Here is a 21,042-nt window from a genome sequence, read left to right as displayed (position 1 = left end):
CACGCATATGTTCGTTTTACATCTCCATATTCTCTCGCAAACGCTCTAACTTCTCCATCATCTGCGAGTTGATGGCTACGGTGTCTCCAATGCATGCAAGAAGCTCGTTGTACCTCTTCTCAAACTGTTGAGCTTGTTGGTGAAGCTCTTGTGTGAGCTTCTGCATCTCCTCCTTCAAGTCGACAACTATCTCGGGATCGGTAGGGTTGGTGGCAGAGGCAGAGGCAGATGAAGCCGCCAATGTGGAGGTACAGAGACCGCTGGAGAAGAACAACCCCAAAGCGAAGTGACGATTCTTGTGGGGCTTAGAGTCAGTCTCGCGCTAGACCCTATCAGGATCTACCACTGAGGTATTGGAGCCAGAATCGTCGTTCCCATTAGTACTAAGCAGCTGAGATTGTTGTGTCGTGACCTCCAATCTCTGCGTGTAGTCCTCTCGTGTAACACACGTTGTGATTAAGATAACAATTAATTGAGTTTAAACCCAATAAATTTCAAATTTAGAATTAATTGAAACTAACAGAATGAGTCGCATACCACTCATTAGCAAATTTCTCCTTGTTGGCCTTCAACGTATGGTTATACTTGAAGGTCTCCGCCAGTGTCGCCTCACAATCCAACGACTTAGACTACACATATTGAAATCAACTAATGAAATAAAGAGTAAAGTACTAAATCGGTCCTCTATGTTTGGGCATAATCCTATTTTGGTTATTAAGGTTTAAAGTGTCCTATTTGAATCCAAAAAAGTTTCATTTCGCTTCAATGTAGTCCGACCGTGAGGCCAAAATTAAATAATTAACGAAATGTCCTACATGACAGCAGTCCAAGAATAAGGTCGATAATCTGGAGAATAAGTAGAAGCTCCAGTGATACAAAATCAACCGAGAATATATCAATACATTTATTTATCATTCTCCTTAGTTCTATAGAAAATATTTTATTTAAATTGTAAGAAAAATAATAAATATATATATTAATGTATCCACGATTGATTTTGTGCCTCTGGAGCTTGTACTTATTCTCCAGATTATTGATCTTGTTCTTGTACTGTTGCCATGTAGGACATTTCATTAATTATTTAACTTTGACCTCACGGTGGGATTACATTGAAGCTAAATAAAACTTTTTAGATTCAAATAGGATACTTTAAACCTTAAGGACCAAAACAGGATTATGCCCAAACGTAGAGGACTAATTTAATACTTTACCCTAAAATAAATAAAGAAACAACTAATTCAAGCAATAATTAACAAACATTAGCAAACTTAAGGGTACGGTGTTCACAGGTATCGCGTACTCGATTACACGTCCGAACCTGAATCGAGCCAATTAAATTGGTTTTAAAACCAATGGATAATCGGGTACAACCCGAACTGAACCGATGATACTCTCTAGTAATGGTCCGGATAATGGTTCTGGTGGTGTAGAACCTAACCAACCCGTAGACCTAAACCTATATTAATTAAATTAAAAAATATAAATTTAAAATATATATACATTTTATTGATTTTATCATTCAAACCCTAACCTAAACATATTTTAGTAGCACCCATTGTATAAACCCTAGCAGAGCTTCCTTACGACCTTACCGTTACTCACCCAACCGAATCAGCAACAATTTCCTCTCGGTTGATGTCTCCATCAGCGTCGTCATCATTCTCCTTCATCTGTGGTGGTCTTCTCTATTCAGAAAAGGATCTAGTTTTTTTTTTATGTTATCTGTTAATTTTTTGTTATATGTTATTTGTTAATTTTTACTCTTTGTTCAATTTTTAGTGCTTGTTTGGGCGCCATTAAATCGATAAAAAAGATCTTTTTTCAACGGAAAAAGATATTTTTTATTTTTTAGTGTGTTTGGCAAATTTCTAACAGTAAAAGTAAAAACACTAGAAAAATAAAAAATAAACATCTTTTTTGAGAAGCTACAATTTACATCTTTTTTTAAAAGATTCTTTTTCCTTAAAAAAAGATGTTTTTGGGACCATGATTAACGGCTGGTCCGCTGGACCTACCGGTAATGTCACAGGGGTCAATGGGATAGTCGAGGTAAAGGGCGAGGACTAAGCAGTCCTAGAAATTCGGTAGAAATCCTCTCTCTACCACGACCACGAGACCCACTTAATCTACATCTGCCACCTGTCGTCATGTCTGCAAAGAGAATATATTATTGACACTAATTAGCGTATATACTACACAAATCCTTCAACATTTATATTATTTCAAAAAAAGTTTGACATAACCTCTCCTAAAATTAGACATATATCCACCTTCACGGTTTTCACAAATCCAACATGGGGGTAACCTTTGATTATAGAGAAATGTGTAGAAACTATCTAACTTAACCTTACATTTAACTTACCATGAAATTGAATCTCCAAGAATTGGGGTAAAATGAACAAATAGATACTGAATATTGTAAAATATAGCAGAGAGAGAGAGAGATACATTGAAGATGAGATTCTTGTTATCAGCGTCCCAGGCCAAGCCACCCCTGAAGTGAATGTTCCAGACAAGGACCAAGATGATGGCAACCAGACTAAGGACGTGAACCATGTATGTGAAGGGAACGGTGGTTACGCCCAATGCCGTCGAAACACTTAACTGTCTCTCTGCGACTCAACAACCATTTTGCCTTCTGAATTAGATCTTCCTACATCTGCATAGAAGCCATTTTCATAATTTAAATATAACTAGAAAGTACTGCACCGACAGTTATTTTCAGACGGATGCAGTGTATTCCATCCATACATTTAAACTATGCCAGGAACTAAGGTGTTCAAAGTATCTTTCTCAACCTCATACTCACACACCAAAGAATCAAAACCCTAACACCTTGCCGCGAAATTAAAACTTGATTAGTGGTGCACGAAATTGTGATCTCAATGGCGCCAACAACTTGGTACGAACAATTGTAATCTCAACTCTTTTTCACAACTCCGCACAACTAACCAGCAAGTGTACTGGGTCATCCAAGTAATACCTTACGTGAGTAAGGGTCGATCCCACGGAGATTGTCGGCTTGAAGCAAGCTATGGTCATCCTTGTAAATCTCAGTCAGGTGGATTCAAATGGTTATGATGTTTTGATAATTAAAATATAAATAAAATATGAAATAGGATAGAGATACTTATGTAATTCATTGGTAGAAATTTCAGATAAGCGTCTGGAGATGCTTTGTTGCTTCTGAACTTCTGCTTTCCTATTGCTTTCTTCCAACCATGCGTTACCTCCTTCCATGGCAAGCCGTATGATCCTCTCGAATGAAAACAAATCCATCTGCGCTGTCACCGCAGGGCTAATCATCTGTCGGTTTCCGCTAGCGTCGGAATAGGACCATTGTCCTTTTGCACACTGTCACTTGTGCCCCACATTCATAGGTTTAAAGCTCGTCACAGTCATCCCTTCCTAGATCCTACTCGGAATACCACAGATAAGGTTTAGACTTTTCGGATCCTGGATCCTACTCGGAATACCACACACAAGGTTTAGACTTTCCGGATCCCAGGAATGGCTGCCAAGAATTCTAGCCTATACCACGAAGGTTCTAATCTTAGATTAGAAACCCAAGAGAATATACTCCAGCTGTCGTCCAATGACTACGTTGAACATCATGTAGATCGCTTTGCGGTTGTCAGGCACGCGACCTTGGCTAAGCGAGTAACGAAGATTGGGTGATTGTCACGGGTCACCCCTTCATTCTGACTTAACTGAATTAAGTACGAGAGTATATCTTGGAGAAGAAGTAGGCATGAATTGGATAGAAAAACAGTAGTAATTGCATTAATTCATGAAGAACAGTAGAGCTCCACACCTTAATCTATGGGGTGTAGAAACTCCACCGTAGAAAATACATAAGTGAACAAGGTCTAGGCATGGCCGTGAGGCCAGCCTCCAAACATGTACAATATCAAAATAGGAACATAAGATAGATGTAAAATAAATCACTAAAAGTAGTTTTTATACTAAACTAGTAACCAGGGTTTACAGAAAATGAGTAACTAAGTGCAGATTGTACAGAAATCCACTTCCGGGGCCCACTTGGTGTGTGTTTGGGCTGAGCATTGAAACTTTTTCGTGCATAGGCTGTTCTTGGAGTTAAACGCCAGCTTTGGTGCCAGTTTGGGCGTTTAACTCCAATTCTGGTGCCAGTTTGGGCGTTTTACGCCAAGATATTTTAGGCTGACTTTGAACGCCAGTTTGGGCCATCAAATCTCGGGCAAAGTATGAACTATTATATATTTCCGGAAAGCCCAGAATGTCTAATTTCTAACGCAATTAAAAACGCGCTAATTGGGCTTCTGTGGCTCCAGAAAATCCACTTCGAGTGCAGGGAGGTCAGAATCCAACAGCATCTGCAGCCCCTTTTTTAGCCTCTAAATAAGATTTTTGCTCATGTCCCTCAATTTCAGCCAGAAAATACCTAAAATCACAGAAAAACACACAAACTCATAGTAAAGTCCAGAAATATGATTTTTGAATAAAAACTAATAAAAATATAATAAAAAGTAATTAAAACATACTAAAAACTATGTAAAAACAATGCCAAAAGGGTATAAATTATCCACTCATCAATTAGTTGATTTTCACAGTATCACGGAGCATAATTGTAAATTTAGCAAAAATTGAAAAACATAGAGCACTTACCGTGATTCCGTGCATTTGCCGGAGCCAGCACTTTCTCCACGATTCCGTTGGAGCTGCATTCGCGTCGAGACGGTTGCGATGGTTCTCTCTTCATCAACGTGTGGTAAAATTCCACCACTTCTAGCACCCTCGTCAACAAGAACAACAACGCAGAAGATCAATCAAAGTAAAAATACACAATAAAAAAAAAAGAACATACATTCTCTATTTCTTCCTACTAGAGCATGAACTAGATCTAAAAATATGAAGAGGAAGAACCAAATCGCAGAGGCTCGCTAAAGGCAGCAATAGCGGCATTGCTTGCGGCAGCGAGGTGATAAATAAAGGCGGCAAGGAAATGAGTGGCGGTGACTAACCTTCAGATCGAAGCCAGAACCTCATTGAAGGCAACGACATGATGTTGCTTGATATGGCGAGGGGATGTGTGCCGGCGAGGAGATGAACAATGGCGGTGAAATAAGCGGCAGTGACAAACCTTCGATGCCAGATCGAAAACTTGCTGAAGGCAACTACGATGTTCTTGCAATGGCAAGGATATGAGTTGCGATGAGGGGATGAGCGGCAGCGAAGAGATGAATGACAGTGGCAAGGGAGTAGGGTTCGTCATTCCCTTTTTTATTGAGAAGCCACACTAATCACTCTAAGTCTCTGATATAGTCAAATACAACACATCTGAATTTAAAAGATGGAAAAAAAATGATAGTGGCGGTTTCAAACCGCCACAATAAACAAAAACCGCCACAAAAATAACAAATATTATGGCACAAGCTAAAACCGCCGGAATTAACAGGAGAAATGGCGTTTCTATAAAAACCGTCCTAAAATTAATGCCATTTTAATCTTATTTTTTTGTAGTGAACCAACCTCAATTCACAGTATCATTCAAAACTCAATTAAATTCATTACAATTAAACTTAATTAAACAAAGAGCCTTTATAATACAAATGCAAAGCAATAATCCTTAATCTCATGAAGGTTGGAAACATAATATGTAAGATAAAGGACCAAAATCGTATACCTTAGAGTGATAAATAATCCTTGAATATGACTAATTTAAACTTAGCAACTTAGCCATTCAATCTACAGAAATGTGCCTAACAAGTTATTATTTAAACTTGTAATAATCTATATCACATGAAAATACATTATAAAACATAATTGAATTGTTATAAGATTAGATTTGTACAAAATAAAAATTCAACTATTTATTGATAATGGCCAACTAGAAATTATAGTTAAAAAAAGTTTCATTTTAATTTCATAATTTATAGATCAAATAACAAAAAGAATTTATCAAAATATACACACAGCAAATAATGAATATACCAGTATTATAACCAAATTTGCATGTTTATATCTCGGGTCTTATATAATTTTTTTCTTAATATATATAACTATTTTTATTTGACATCCTTACACAAAAAATCATCAATTTTCTTAAATAACTAAAGTCGTATTCCTGAAGCAAATTATTTCCGTTCTTATATTAAATTTATAATTAATATAAATACAATAAAATAACATACCTTATTATCATACTGTTACCAATAATATTGAATAATTAATTGAGTTGTTACAAAATTCTAAAATAATAAAATTCAAACCTTAAACCCAATTTTATAGTAATTAATTTCAAATCCTACACCCAATTTCACGGTAACATAATTTAAACTCTAAACCCTAAATCTATAGAAATTTGTTCATAAAACATATATTGAAACCAATTTCACAACAAAATCCAAATATTAATGGTAGAAACGGCTAACTTACTTGTGATGGAGGAGGTGGCCGGCGGCATAGCAGACTCCTCGTCGTGGTGGCGAGGCAGTGCTGTGCAGATTTTTCACGGAGTAAAGGCGCAGCTTGAGGCAACGAAGCAAAGGACCAGAGGAGGGAGGTGCATGGCGACAGGGGGTAGAGGTAGCGATGTTAATAATGGAGCAGTTGGGAGAGGAGATGGGTAGAGAGAAAGTGCGAGAAGAGGGGTAGAGAGAGAGAGGAGATTTCGAAATGAAGGAGGAGAGAGTTCGCGCTTTGAATTTCAGGGCTCAACTCCTTACCGTCGGATTTACCGGTGAATAAATCCGACGGTAACGCACTGCGGTCATCAAAACGCAGCGTTCCACTAAAATGAGTTTACTGGCGGATTTTTTCGCCAATAAATCCCATGCTACGTTTTGCACCTATTTTCTCCATTTTTCCTCTAACTATTACCGGCGAATTTACTGTCGGAAATGAAAATCCGTCGGTATTGATTTGACCTGTCGAATTCTACATGAAAACCGTCTATAAATTCGTCGGTAATACTGATGCTAATGCGCGACGCTAAATCCGACGGTACTTAGTATTTTTTTCGTAGTGTAAGTGAATGTTGAACCAAAGACCCCTCATTTAGCGTAAAAAATCTTTATCATTGGGCCAAGATAAAAAATTAATAATTTAATATTTTTATTTATACAAAAACTAATTCTATTTAGTGATATATAATTACATTATATCACAACCTACACTCAGATCACAGATTCACAACCCCCCAAACTCCCAAAGAACTCTCAAATCTCAATTTCTCTGCAATTCCGCATCTGCCCTCACTCCCCTTGCCGGCGCTACTCGTTCACGTTGCTGACACTTGCTAGCTTGGTCGTCGTGCTCCGTGTTCGACTACTCGCATGCTCTATTCAGACTTTAGCACTCTCCGTGCTCTATGCTCCGTTCAGACTTCAGCATCGTGCCGTCGTGGTCCGTTTATTAGGTTTTATAATAATATTTCATATTTGTGAAAACCTACGGGTAGGATTGAATACTCGCGGGTTGACCACGTGTTGGATTAGGAAGTTGGGTCCGATTCAAATCATATCTTATCTTATCCATTATCATCCCTAATTGAGTTATCAGGTTGCGATTCAATGCAAGTTTGTGACAATTCAAACACTACTTTTTCAAGCAATTGAAAAGCCAAATTAAACTATTTTAAAACTAAAACATTCAAATTAGTTGTGGTGATGTATCATAGTTGTTAAAATCGAATTGAATCGATCAGTTCAATTAAAAAATCGATAAATCAAATTTTAAAATAATCCCGTCTAATATTTTGACCGTTTAAAAAAAAACGATACAAATTGGTTAAAATTGTAAGTCAATAATTAGCAAAATAAAAATTTCTCTTTACATTTAAATTTAAATCCTTTTGCGAACAGTAACTTAGCCTATATTTATCTTTTCTTAAAAAATATATAATATATAAATTAAATTATATTTTTAAATTTATATTTATTAATTATAATTTAAATTGTTCAATTGGTAACTTACTAATTAAACTAATAAATTAATAATTTTATCGGTTTAATTAAGAGTTCTTCTGACAATTACGGGTAATACTCCCTTTCATGGAGTGAAATTTCTTATTTTATTATAATATTGAGTTATTGACCCTTGAATTTTAAGAAGCAAGGGAGAACTTAAACAGAGAGAAAGAACATGCTAAATTTCATGGTAATAAATATAGTAATACACCTTTCGGACTTTCGTTACCTTCAAAATGTGATAAGTATAAGAATTATCTATTATATAATTAATGCTCGAAAACCTAAATGTTTACGTGGTAATGAGGTAAAATTTATCTATTATATATTATTAAAAACGAATTTCTTTAGTATCGTTGACGCAGCATGTGTTTAAAAGTATCTTTTAATTTATTTTATTTAATTAAGTTAAATGTATTAATTAATTATTTATTTAATTTAATTAAAATAAATATCAAATTATTTAATATTTTATTTGATTGTATAAATAATAAAATATTAATTATTTAATTTAATTAAAATAATATTTTATTTTAATTTATATTAATTTTTTGTCTTATGTATTTTAATTAAAAAGATTTTAAGTGTTATATTAACTAATCATTTATTTTATTTAATTGAGATAAATATTAAATTATTTAATATTTTATTTGATCATATTAACTATAATCAATCAATTATATTAATTATTCGATTTGACTAAAATAAACGAATTAATTTTATTTTAATTTACATTAATTTTTTGTCTCATATATATTTGATTAATGATTTTAAAAGTGTTATAATTTTTACATAATATATTTATAAGATGTTTTTTATTTAACTTACTTTATTAATACAAACAATTATAATTAGTTTATCATATCAATTATTTAATTTAATTAATTTAAATATATGTTATCAAAAAATAATTTATTATCATATTAATGTTTGAGTTGTTATTTATCAAAAAAAAAAATTTTATCTTAAATATTTTAATTTTAAATTCTAAACTTTTATTCATGGTTTATATTTCTCTTTTTTATTTTAATATCAAATCTATTAGTTCTATTAATATTTTTTTATAATTTATTATCTAATAGTTATATATCTATCATTAATTATGTGGTCGTGACTATTTTTTCAATTTACTAAAAAAATATAATTTTATTTATTTTTTTAATTTCTATATTTTATAATTGATTCACGTTAAAAAATTATACATGCTTAAAAAAATCTTATTTTTTTACTAATTATTCTTCTATTCAATACTTTTTTTATGATGCATTATTTTTATTCTTTGATTTGTTTTATAAACTATAAAATATTATTATTCATTATTGTATCCTACCTTTTTCATTTTTTTATTCTATTCCTATTTATTGATGTTTTTATAATTTTGATTATAAATTGTATCATTTTTATCTTATACAAGTTAATTTATCAAAATTCTTTACATATTGAATTTTTTCAATGTTTAAATTATATTTTTTATATACTTTATTTCATTTCTAATTTGAGAAAATGAGTGATGAAATAAAATTTGATAAAAATAGTTGTACGTCTTTTTTTTGTCTTTTTTGTTTACCACTTTTTTTTGTAGAGATCATGAATAATTATATACAATGGTGTTTATGTGTAAAAAGTAAGTATAAATTATATCATATTTTCTCTTAGTAAATTTTTTATTGAAAATATTTGATAACAAAAAAAAGTAGTAAAAAATAACCATAACTTACCTTATTTAACATTCATTAATTGTTGTGACAATTAATAAATGATAAATAAAATAAATTTTACCCGTTTTTTATGCCTCTCTAGCATTACCGATTTTTTATTATGTATCTTGAAATAAACTTATCGATGGCTAGGTTTTATATATATATATATATATATATATATATATAATATTTTCAATAACGCTCCCACTGTATTTGCCAACAGATATAGCATCGACAATATTTTCCGTCGGTAATATTTTTAGCGCGTCCAATTACGCCAAGGTCGTGCCAAGACTTACCAATGGTTTGGCAAATAAAATCCACAAAAAAAATAATAACCTGCTAATATTACTGACGTCTTTGGGGTTTCTTTACGGCTTAGTTATTGGTAACTGTTAGTAGGTCCCCAACTAAGTGGGATCCACAAGTTTTTTAAAACAAAAAAAAATAAATAAAAAAAGAAGACTAGCTAATAAGCCACGACAAGGAGAGAGAGAGAATTAAGCCTCTCATGTTTGAAACAAAGAAAACAGGGGAAGAGAGAGTTCTTCGGCGTCGAGAGAAGAAGAAAATTGGGGGAAAAGAGCATTGCCATTTTGATCACATTGACCTACTAAATTCGCTCTATTTCTTATGAAATTTTAGTATGTTATTTCTGGTGTAGAAATGAACATTAGGATATAACTTGCTAGTTGTATTGCCTTCTCTTTTGCCTGATTTGAGATACCCATTTTGTGAAGGTTTTACGTTAATTCCACGAGTTTTAGTGATGTATTTTGTTGATTGTTGAGATGCCCTAGTGTCACTAGGAAGACTGTTTGTGTATCCATTATTCTGATAGTAGAAGATTTTACTGGACTAGGTCCCATGGATTTTTTGTCCCTCTTTTGGGAGTTTTCCCCGTTAAAATTCTGGTGTCTGATTATTTAATTTCTGTCATTATATTTGCTGCTTGAAGTATCTTTGGTATTGCCTATTTAATCGCACAGGTTGTGAAAAAATTATTTTTGGTGCTTCCGCTGTTAGACAGGTTCTTGTTTTGAACCTTTGTTGAGTTTTCCCAACAAAGTGGTATCAGAATTTTGGTTGTTTATCTGTGTGCTGATTAAATGGAGGAAAATACTCATGGGCCAAATATGGTCAAATTGAATTCCCAAAATTACTCGATTTGGAAGACCCTCATAGAAGACATGTTGTATAGCAAGGACTTGTATGATCCGGTGGAGGGGGATAAATCTAAAGGTACCAAATCCGATGCTGAATGGAAGAAATTGAATCGGAATGCAATTGCTTTGATTAGGTAATGGCTTGATCTTAGCGTGTATCCACATGTTGACACCGAAATGAATGCCAAGAAGATGTGAAACAAATTGAAAGAGTTATATGAGAGGAAAATTGTGCAAAACAAAGCATTCTTGATTAGGAAGCTTGTCAATATGAAGTACACTAAAGGTAAATCAATGCCGGAGCATTTGAGCATTTTTCAGTAGACGGTGAACCAACTGACAAATAATAAAATCACTTTGAATGATGAATTGCAAGCCTTGTTGTTGTTGAGCTCTTTGCCTGATAGTTGGAAAGTTCTAGTTGTGACATTGACTAACTCAGGTCCAAATGGAAAGTTGATGTTAGTAATGGTTAAAGAGAGCATGTTGAATGAAGAAGCCAGAAGAAAAGAGCAAAGTTTGACTAATGCCTCCTCTTAGTCAGAAGCACTTGTTTCAGAGTCACGGGGGAGAAGTCAAAGTAGAAAACCTCACAATTCCGACAAGTCAGAGAGTCGAAGCAAGTCAAGAGAAAAGTACAAGCCAAGAAAGAAGTTCATTTGTCACCATTGTGGCAAGTCGGGGTATATCAAGAGGTATTGTAGGTTCTTGAAAAGAGAACAATCAAGGGGAAGAAACGAAGACAAAGGTAAAGATAGTGATAAAGAAAATGCTGCTATTGTTTATGAAGATGTTCTTATCACATATAATGAAAATTATGTGAATCTTATCTGTGATGATTCCACTAGGATTATGGACTCTGGTGCCTCATGTCATGTCACTCTGAGGCATGAATTTTTTACTTCCTATACTGCTGGAAATTTTGGCGAGATCAAATTGGGAGATAAAGGAGTGTGTGATATCATTAGTATGGTTGATATGTGGCTTGAAATTAACATGGGATGCAAGTTGCAGTTGAAGAATGTTAGGCATGCGCTAGACATGCGGTTCAATCTTATTTCAGTGAAGGCATTGGATCAAGAGGGGTATTGCACTTCCTTTGGAAGTGAAAAATGCAAGGTTACCAAAGAGGCTCTCATTGTTGCTAGAGAAGACAATAGTCTCACTACTCTCTACCGGTTGCAAGCAAATTTGTGCAAAGAAGATGTGAATGTAGCTGATGATTCCTCTTCTGATTTGTCGCATATACTTCTTGGTCACTTTAGCGAGAAAGGACTAAGCGTCTTAGCCAAGAAGCACTCACTTCCCTTGAAAAGTACAACTTTAAATACTTGTACTCATTGTTTTGTTGGAAAGCATGCTAGAGTATCATTTCATAGTTCTGAACCTCATAGGAGATCACATGTTCTAGATTTAGTTCACACTGATGTTTGCACTATGGATACTAAGACACTAGGTGGTGCATCATACTTTGTTACTTTTATTGATGATTATTCTCGAAAAGTGTGGGTTTTTTTTTTTGAAATCTAAAGACCAGGTGCTCAGTATCTTCAAACACTTTCATCCAAGTGTTGAAAGAGAAATAGGGAGGAAATTGAAATGTGTTCGAGCAGCTAATGGTGGTGAATACAGGGGTTCGTTTTAAGAGTATTGTAAAGGACATGGGATCAAGTTTGAGAAGACAGTTCCTAAGACTCCTCAACATAATGGAGTTGTAGAGAGAATGAATCGCACTATCAATGATAGAGTTAGGTGTATGCTCTCTCATGCAAAGTTGTCTAAATCCTTTTGGGGTGAAGCGATGAGGACTGCAATAGATCTGATCAACCTTTCTCCCTTTAGTTCCACTTAATGGTGATGTTCCAGAGAAAGTTTGGAGAGGGAAAGATGTCTCCTATAGTCACTTGCGAGTGTTCGGCTGTAGGGCTTTTGTTCATATTCCAAGAGATGAAAAGTCTAAACTTGATGAAGCAGTGTATTTTCATGGGTTATGGTCACGAAGACTTTGGTTACAGATTACGGGATCTGGTGAGTAAGAAGATAATTAGAAGTCAAGATGTGATTTTTCTTGAAGACCAAACTATTGAAGATCTTGAGAAGACAGATAAGCCAACAATAACTGTTAGACGTTCTACTGATGATGAACCTGGTCCTTCCACTAGACCTCCTGTTGATGGGGGAGATGTACAAGTTGATAATGATGGTGATGATTTGCATGATGAACCTACACCTCAACCTGCGGTGCCAGATGTTGAAGTTCCACCTGAACCACCAGTTGTGCCTGAATTGAGAAGATCTACTAGAGAGCGTCATCTTTCTCAGAAATACTCTTCTCATGAGTATGTGATGAACACTGAGACTGGGGAGCCAAAGAATTACCAGGAAGCTATGTCTGATGAGCATAAGGAAGATTGGTTGAAGGCCATATAAGAAGAAATGAAATCCTTGCATGAGAATCATACATTTGAATTTGTGAAGTTGCCGAAGGGTAAGAGAGCATTCAAGAATAAATGGGTGTTCAAATTAAAAGCGGATAAAAATGTCTCACGGCCAAGGTACAAAACTCGATTGGTTGTGAAAGGCTTTGAGCAAAATAAAGGTATTGATTTTGAGGATATTTTCTCTCCAATTGTGAAGATGTCCTCTATTCGAGTTGTGCTTGGATTGGCAGCTAGCTTGAATTTAGAGGTTGAGCAACTTGATGTGAAGATTGCATTCCTTCACGGTGATATAGATAAAGAAATCTATATGGAACAACCAGAGGGTTTCGAGGTTAAAGGAAATAAGCACCTTGTATGCAAGTTGAAGAAGAGCTTATATGGGTTGAAGCAAGCGCCAAGGCAGTGCTACACGAAATTTGATTCCTTCATGGAAGGTCATGGGTATAGTAAGACATCGTCTGATCATTGTGTATATGTTAAGAAATTCTCTGATGGTGATTTTATAATTCTCTTGCTTTATGTTGATGACATGTTGATTGTTGGTCATGACACTAAGAAAATTGAAAGTCTTAAGAAAGACTTTAACAGATCCTTTTCTATCAAGGATTTGGATCCTGCAAAGAAAATCCTTGACATGAGTATCACTCGTGACAGGAAGAATGGGAAACTGTGGTTGTCGCAGCAGAAGTATATTGAGAAGGTTTTAGAGAGGTTTAGCATGAGTAATTCCAAACCTGTTAATCTCCACTTGCTAGTCATTTCAAGCTGAGTTCACAGCAATGTCCTACAAGTGAGAAAGAGAAAGCAGAAATAAAGAAGATTCTATATGCATCTGCAGTTGGTAGTTTGATGTATGCGATGGTTTGCACCAGGCCGGATATTGCTCATGCCGTTGGAGTTGTTAGCCGGTTTCTCTCTAATCTTGGCAAGGAACACTGGCAAGCAGTGAAGTAGATTCTCAGATACCTTAATGGTACTTTCAGAGTTTGTTTATGCTTTGGGAGTGGCCAACCTGTGTTGGATGGTTACACAGATGTATATATGGGTGGGGATCTTAATTCAAGGAAGTCTACTTCTGGTTATATGATGACTTTTGCAGAGGGAGCTGTGTTGTGGCAATCTCGACTTCAGAAATGTGTTGCTTTGTCTACTACAGAGGCATAATATATTGCTGTTGTTGAAGCTTCTAAGGAACTCTTTTGGATGAAAAAATTTCTACACGAGTTAGGCATCAATCAAGAGAAGTTTATGTTATTTTGTGACAGTCAGAGTGTTATCCATCTCAGCAAAAATCTGACGTTTCATTCCATATCGAAGCACATAGAGGTGAGGTATCATTGGATACGTCAAGTGCTTGAGATGAAGTCATATGCACTTGAGAAGAACCATACTGAGGATAATGGTTCAGATATGATGACTAAGAGTTTACCTGCAGTAAAATTTGATTCCTGCAAAGAGAAGGCGGGCTTAGTGGAGCAGCCTATCCCCACTTGAATTGGTGAGGGGGAGATTTGTTAGTGGGTCCCCAACTAAGTGGGGCCCACAAGTTTTTTAAAACAAAAAATAAATAAATAAAGAAAGAAGAGTGGCTAATAAACCACGGCAAGGAGAGAGAGAGAATTAAGCCTCTCATGTTTGAAACAAAGAAAACAGAGGGAAGAGAGAGTTCTTTGGCATCAAGAGAAGAAGAAAATTGGGGGGAAAAGAGCATTGCCATTTTGATCACATTGACCTGGTAAATTCGCTTCATTTCTTATGAAATTTTAGTATGTTATTCCTGGTGTAGAGATGAACATTAGGATATAACTTGCTAGTTGTATGGCCTTCTCTTTTGTCTGATTTGAGATACTTATTTTGTGGAGATTTTATGTTGATTCCACCAGTTTTGGTGATATATTTTGTTGATTGTTGAGATGCCCTGGTGTCACTAAGAAGACTGTTTGTGTACCCATTATTCTGATAGTGAAAGATTTTACTGGATTAGGTTTCATGGGTTTTTTGTCCCTCTTTTGGGGAGTTTTTCCACGTTAAAATTCTAGTGTCTGATTATCTAATTTCTGACATTATATTTGTTGCTTGGAGTATCTTTAGTATTACCTATTTAATTGCACAGATTGTGAAAAAATTATTTTTGATACTTCCGCTGTTAGATAGGTTCTTGTTTTAAATTTTTGTTGAGTTTTTCCAACGGTAACCTCATTGCCGAAATGGCCATTGGAGCTTTCGTCGGTAATCTAGTAATATCTAGTAGTGGACTAATTTAAAATTATTTATGCATCAAATAAGTTTTTTTTTTTTGGATTGATGAACTTAATCTTTATCAATGGAATTTTGGTGATAATTTTTTATTTTTTGAAAGTAGAATAGAAATAAAATAGAAATATTATTTTTACGATAAAGTATTCTTCTATTGATTGTAATTAAATGTTCATTGTGAATTTTTTCACAACCATAAGAGTAAGATTGTCTTTAAAAATTGTACTCAATTAGATAATTCTCATTAGTAATAGAATATATATACTATAAACAGAAATAACAGTAATGTAATCAATCATGTAAAAAATTAGTCATTAGAATAATTTCTTCTTTAAGATTTTACTTCCATGAAATTAATTATTTCCTATTTCTTTTAGATTTAATTAATTTGTTCTTATTTTCCTCTAATACGAAGAATTCTTCCATGTTCGATATTATATCCATTACATGTAAATATTATTATGAAAAATGTTTGAAATTCATTAGAATTTATTATCTTTAATCATTAAAAATAAAACAAAAATAATAAATTCTGATAATTCTCTCCTTTAACATTTCTCTATTACTATATGTACTTTTTCATCTTAATATGATTTTTAAAATTTTAATTTATTTAATTGGATTTTCTAACTTTATATTCCTGACTCAAATTAATTTTTTGCCATTTTTGTTCTAAAACAGTAACGACAACTAAAATAAACTTAACGTTTGTTACGCAGATTTTTTAATAGCTATTTAATATGACAATTAAAATTTTTTTATCTTAATTTATTTTTTAAGAAGATTTTAAAATTCTTAAGTGAAATTAAAATTAAAATGTTAAAGATTTTATAAGAAAAAAATTAAGATAAAAAAATTCAATTATCATAATAAATAATTATTTAGAAGTCTAATGTAATTAAGGCTGCACACGGATCGGATCGGATCGGATATAGTCTAAAATTTTATCCGATCCGCACTGTACTCATCGGATCGGATACAATATCTGCATTTTTTTCAGGCCAGATCCGATCCGATCCGCATACATGCAGATCGGATCGGATCGGATATTGGGTATATCCGCATAATTAAAAAAAACTATTTTAAGATTCTATTTCTCTATTTTTACAAAAAAATATCCATAAAATTCATTTTTCACCTGTTTGAGCTTATTTACTCTTAAAATATTATCAATAAAAGTTCTCTTGAATAACAAAAAGACATAATAACACAAGATTTAAGTTTAATTATTCTAAGTTGAAGTACAACATAAAAAATTAAAAACAAGATATCATAAAATTTATAAAACAACACACTAAAATTCATATTACATTAGGGTTTACTTTCTTAAATTATGCTATTTATATGAGACGTAGTGCAGATATGCGGATTTGCGGATCGAATTCATGGATATCATTGCTAAATCCGTAATCCGATCTTACCATAGTGCGAATCAGATCTGATCCGATCCGATGGCTCTGCGGATCGAATAATATCCGCAAAATTCGAATCGAATGCGAATAATTACCGCGAATATGCGAATATTATCCGATTCATGTGCAGTCCTAAACATAATAATCGGCAATTCATCTCAATATGTTATTAAGGGTCATGTAACAAAAATAAAGTTAAGCTAGAGAGTAGAGACCAATATGAACAACAAATGTTAAGTGAAGGATTAAATTAAATAAATTAAATTTTTGAAGACTAAATTGATGCTGAGAATAATTTAAATATTAACTCAAAATTAATTACTTAATACGTTACCTCAATAGCGATAAGCTTGATGACGTACGTAACTCAGTTACAACATATCGTTACGTTTGATAACTTTTCCTTGCAACTTCACGTGGATAATAGTTAATTTCATTGGAACCTCCTAATTAATATATTATTGAGTAAAAAGTGTGATACACATGTTGATAGACACATTTTTATCGTACACACATAGCTGCACAGTATTAAAGATAATTTGCGACATTGATGTCCCATTATAAAAAATACGAAAATATTTGATAATAAAAAAAAATTAACAAAAAATAACCATAATTTATTTTATTTAATATTTATTAATTATTACAATAATTAATAAATATTAAATAAGATAAATTTGGACTTTTTTTTTTCTAACATTAATGTTCTCAAAAATATGTGCCGTATAGTTATTGTTATAAAAAGAAGAAAAAATTTGCAATGACGTTGAATACTCCGATCCATTTTGCTTAGCTTGGTGGAAAATGAAAATCAACTCTTAGCAATTTCCCCTCACTTTCTTTCGAAAACACTATTTGTCTATTTGTGATATGACCGAGTTGTTACTCAGAAAATCAATTTATTATATATATTGTTGACTGTATAACTATATATCCAAGTGTATGCTCTTATTTATTTTTTACGGTAATACGAGGAGTAAATAGTCAAAATCGTCCTTGAAAAATATTTCGATCTTCATTTTGGTCCTCAAAAAATAAAGTTAATCAAAATCATTCTCGAAAGATACACGATTGGTCACGTTAGTCCTTCCGTCAATTGGATGATGATGTGTCACGTTAAGTGCCACGTGGCATATAATGACGTAGAGGGCTAATGCCACGTGTCACAAGATGATTGGTTGACGTGTCGGTCAGTGACATGTGGCATTAGATCAGCGACACGTGACACTTGAGATGTAAAAAAGTTATTTATAATCAAAATAGTCCTTGAAAGTTCAGACGTAAGTCATTTTCATTCCTAAAATTTTAAAAATTAATCAAATTAGTCCTTATATAATTTTTTTAAATTTTTTCTTGATAATATTAAATTTAAAATATTTTTTGATACTACTAATTTTAATAGAAATGTAATTAACAATAATTTTTGAGGACCAAAATGGATATCGAGATATCTTTCAGGGACGATTTTGGCTATTTACTCGTAATACGAAACAAATAGATTAATATTTAAAATGTAAGATAAAATATATTAATTAGCTATTAGTATTTAAAAATATAGGATAAAATATATTGTTGTTAAATTATTATTAAAAAAAATTGAATTAATAGTTAAAATTGATGGTCAAAATAAATAATAAATTATGATGATTCTTTAATATTTTTTCATATTTTTCCTGTGATAAAATTTCTTTTTTCTAATAATTTAAATTGTTAAAAAGAGATATATAAATGATTATATTTTTAATATATTTTTTTATGTACGATTTTTTTTTTTGAATTTGCGTGAATGTGACATAAGTTTTTTTTTTTTATTATTTTTGTCTTATGTTGTTTTTTTATTTTGGTTCAACAATGATAAAATTCTAAACTTTTCAATTATAAAAATTTTGATATCATATTTTTTTTTAAAAAAATTAAACTAATAAAAAAATACATGAATAATTATTTTTTCTATCTCTAAATAAAAGTTAATAGCTAGTCCATATATTTTTGAATAAGTCATCCACTACACGAGCTACATCATACGACAATTGAAACACTTTGGAGTCATTATGTTTTTTCTCCATTATTTAGGGGAAAATCGTATACTTTCCACAAGCTTTTAGCTTCAATTTTGAACAGGAAATTGATATGATCAGCCAGTATATAAGTACATACACCCTCTCTGCTAATTTCCACATGTTCGAATAATAGCTATCTCATCATCACCTATCAATTTTAACTAACAAAGTTGCACCACCAAAAAAAAAAAATGGAAAATCATCATAGCAAGCATAAGCTTGTGGAACAAACACAAGTTGGTCTTGCAAAAGCATACCATGATAATGATGATCCAAAAATCAAATCCCTCCCCCTTACATTCCTTGACCTACCTTTTACAGGTCCAATTTACGTTAGACGCCAATTTTTCTATAACTTCCCTTTTTCCACCAACCATTTTTACCAAAATACCCTCCCAACCCTCAAACTCTCTCTGTCTCTTACTCTACAACGTTTCTTCCCTCTAGCCGGGAACCTCCTATGTCCTCCACCACCCCACAAGCCCTTCATTCAATGTACCAATGAAGACACCGTCACCTTCACCATCGTCGAGTCGGCTTCGAATTTCGATCATATTTCAAGCAATGACCCCAAAAGTGTCAAAGATTTGGATCACTTGGTTCCAACATTAATGGACAAGGCCACGCATGACAAGAATGATGACACGATCGTGTCACCACTTGTGGCCTTGCAGGTCACGGTTTTTCCAAACCGTGGTCTTTGCATCGCCATCACCTATTGTCACGTGATGGACGGTAGGTGTTGTGGCCATTTTATGAAATTTTGGTCTTCTCTTTGTGGAATAATAAATTTGGAAGAAATTATTGACTCAACACTCTTAGAGAAGCACTATTCATTACTACCCTGTTTTGATAGGGAAATATTGAAGGATCCTAATGAGCTCGAGGCCGTTTTGTTGAAAGACTATTTTAACGAGAGGACATTATGGAAGGACAAACTCGTAGCTCAAAGTCAAAATGGTGAATCAATATTGGAAGAGGACTATGTTAAAACAACAATTGTGTTTGGTAAAGAAGACATTGAAGCAATGAAAAGGTTTGCGATGAACAAATTGAAAAAAAGCAACGGATACAAAGCGCCGCAATATCTATCAACCTTTATGGTGATATGTGGTTTTGTATGGAGTAGTTTAATTAAAACTACAAGACATAACGATAACAATGAAGGAGGAGAAGAAGAAGAAGAGCATTTTCATTTTCCAGCTGATTGTAGGAATAACAATCTACTCGGATATCCAATTCCAATTACTTATTTTGGGAATTGCATAACACAGTGCCAAACAAAGCTTAAGAGGATGGAACTTAAAGGAGAAGACGGTTTTGTGAATGCGGTTAAGGTAATAGAAAAGGGTATAAACGACATGAAGAGTTCGCCGTTTCAGGGTGCGGAAAATTGGAAGGCATTGTTCATGAAGTTGTTTGTGTTGGGGAATAGTGCGTTTCATGTGATGGCTTCGCACAAGTTGGGTGTGTATGAGACTGACTTTGGATTTGGAAGGCCTAAGAAAGTTGAAATGGTGCATTCATCAAAGGCTATATCTCTTGCTGAAAGTGGACACGTGGAGGGAGGGGTTGAGGTTGGATTGGTGTTAAAGAGGGTCCATTATCAAAGATTTGTTCATGTTCTTAAACAAGGGTTTCGAGATTTGATTTGATTTCAAATCCTGATGAATAACTGAAATAGTAGGTTTAATAATAAGAATTATTGTTGTTGTGCATGCCATAATGTGTGTGTGTTATTGTGTTGATGACATGCATTGCTGGTTAGATTTCGTGTACTAATTAATAAGTCTTGATGCGATGAGACCGTGTAATAAGTCGTGAATGATGATATAGCTATTTGAGATATAATGCTGGATGATTATTAAGATTTCGTAATCATATTTGTTGTCATCAAATCCCTACTGATGTTTTTTTTTTTAAATAAAAAAGCTCAACACAATAAGGTGGAGCAAAAGAAAAGAAATAAAAACTTATAATGCTAAAAATAATAATTCCTAGCCATTTTTGATATTGCCATCAACAACTACAGGATTCACCACCAATCTACTCATCGTA

The 21,042-nt window shown here is 33.4% G+C and overlaps 1 protein-coding gene across 1 annotated transcript; it reads left to right on the top strand.

Annotated features, from left to right (window-relative positions):
• The first annotated feature begins 19,091 nt into the window (after positions 1-19,091).
• LOC107612344 (coumaroyl-CoA:anthocyanidin 3-O-glucoside-6''-O-coumaroyltransferase 2-like) lies at positions 19,092-20,833 on the top strand. Its single transcript, XM_016314097.3, has one exon. It carries the CDS (start codon positions 19,176-19,178, stop codon positions 20,637-20,639), a length of 1,464 nt encoding a protein of 487 aa, XP_016169583.1. The 5' UTR covers positions 19,092-19,175; the 3' UTR covers positions 20,640-20,833.
• Positions 20,834-21,042: the final 209 nt, after the last annotated feature.

This window comes from Arachis ipaensis, chromosome B8, assembly GCF_059453495.1.
Source record: "Arachis ipaensis isolate K30076 ecotype BB chromosome B8, ASM5945349v1, whole genome shotgun sequence".
NCBI lineage: Eukaryota > Viridiplantae > Streptophyta > Magnoliopsida > Fabales > Fabaceae > Arachis > Arachis ipaensis.
The sequence above is the reverse complement of the archived record's forward strand: the minus strand, read 5'-3'. Positions and strand labels throughout refer to the sequence as shown.

Coding starts and splice junctions, on each gene's coding strand:
- LOC107612344 (XM_016314097.3), top strand. CDS start 19,176: ATGGAAAATCATCATAGCAAGCATAAGCTTGTGGAACAAACACAAGTT.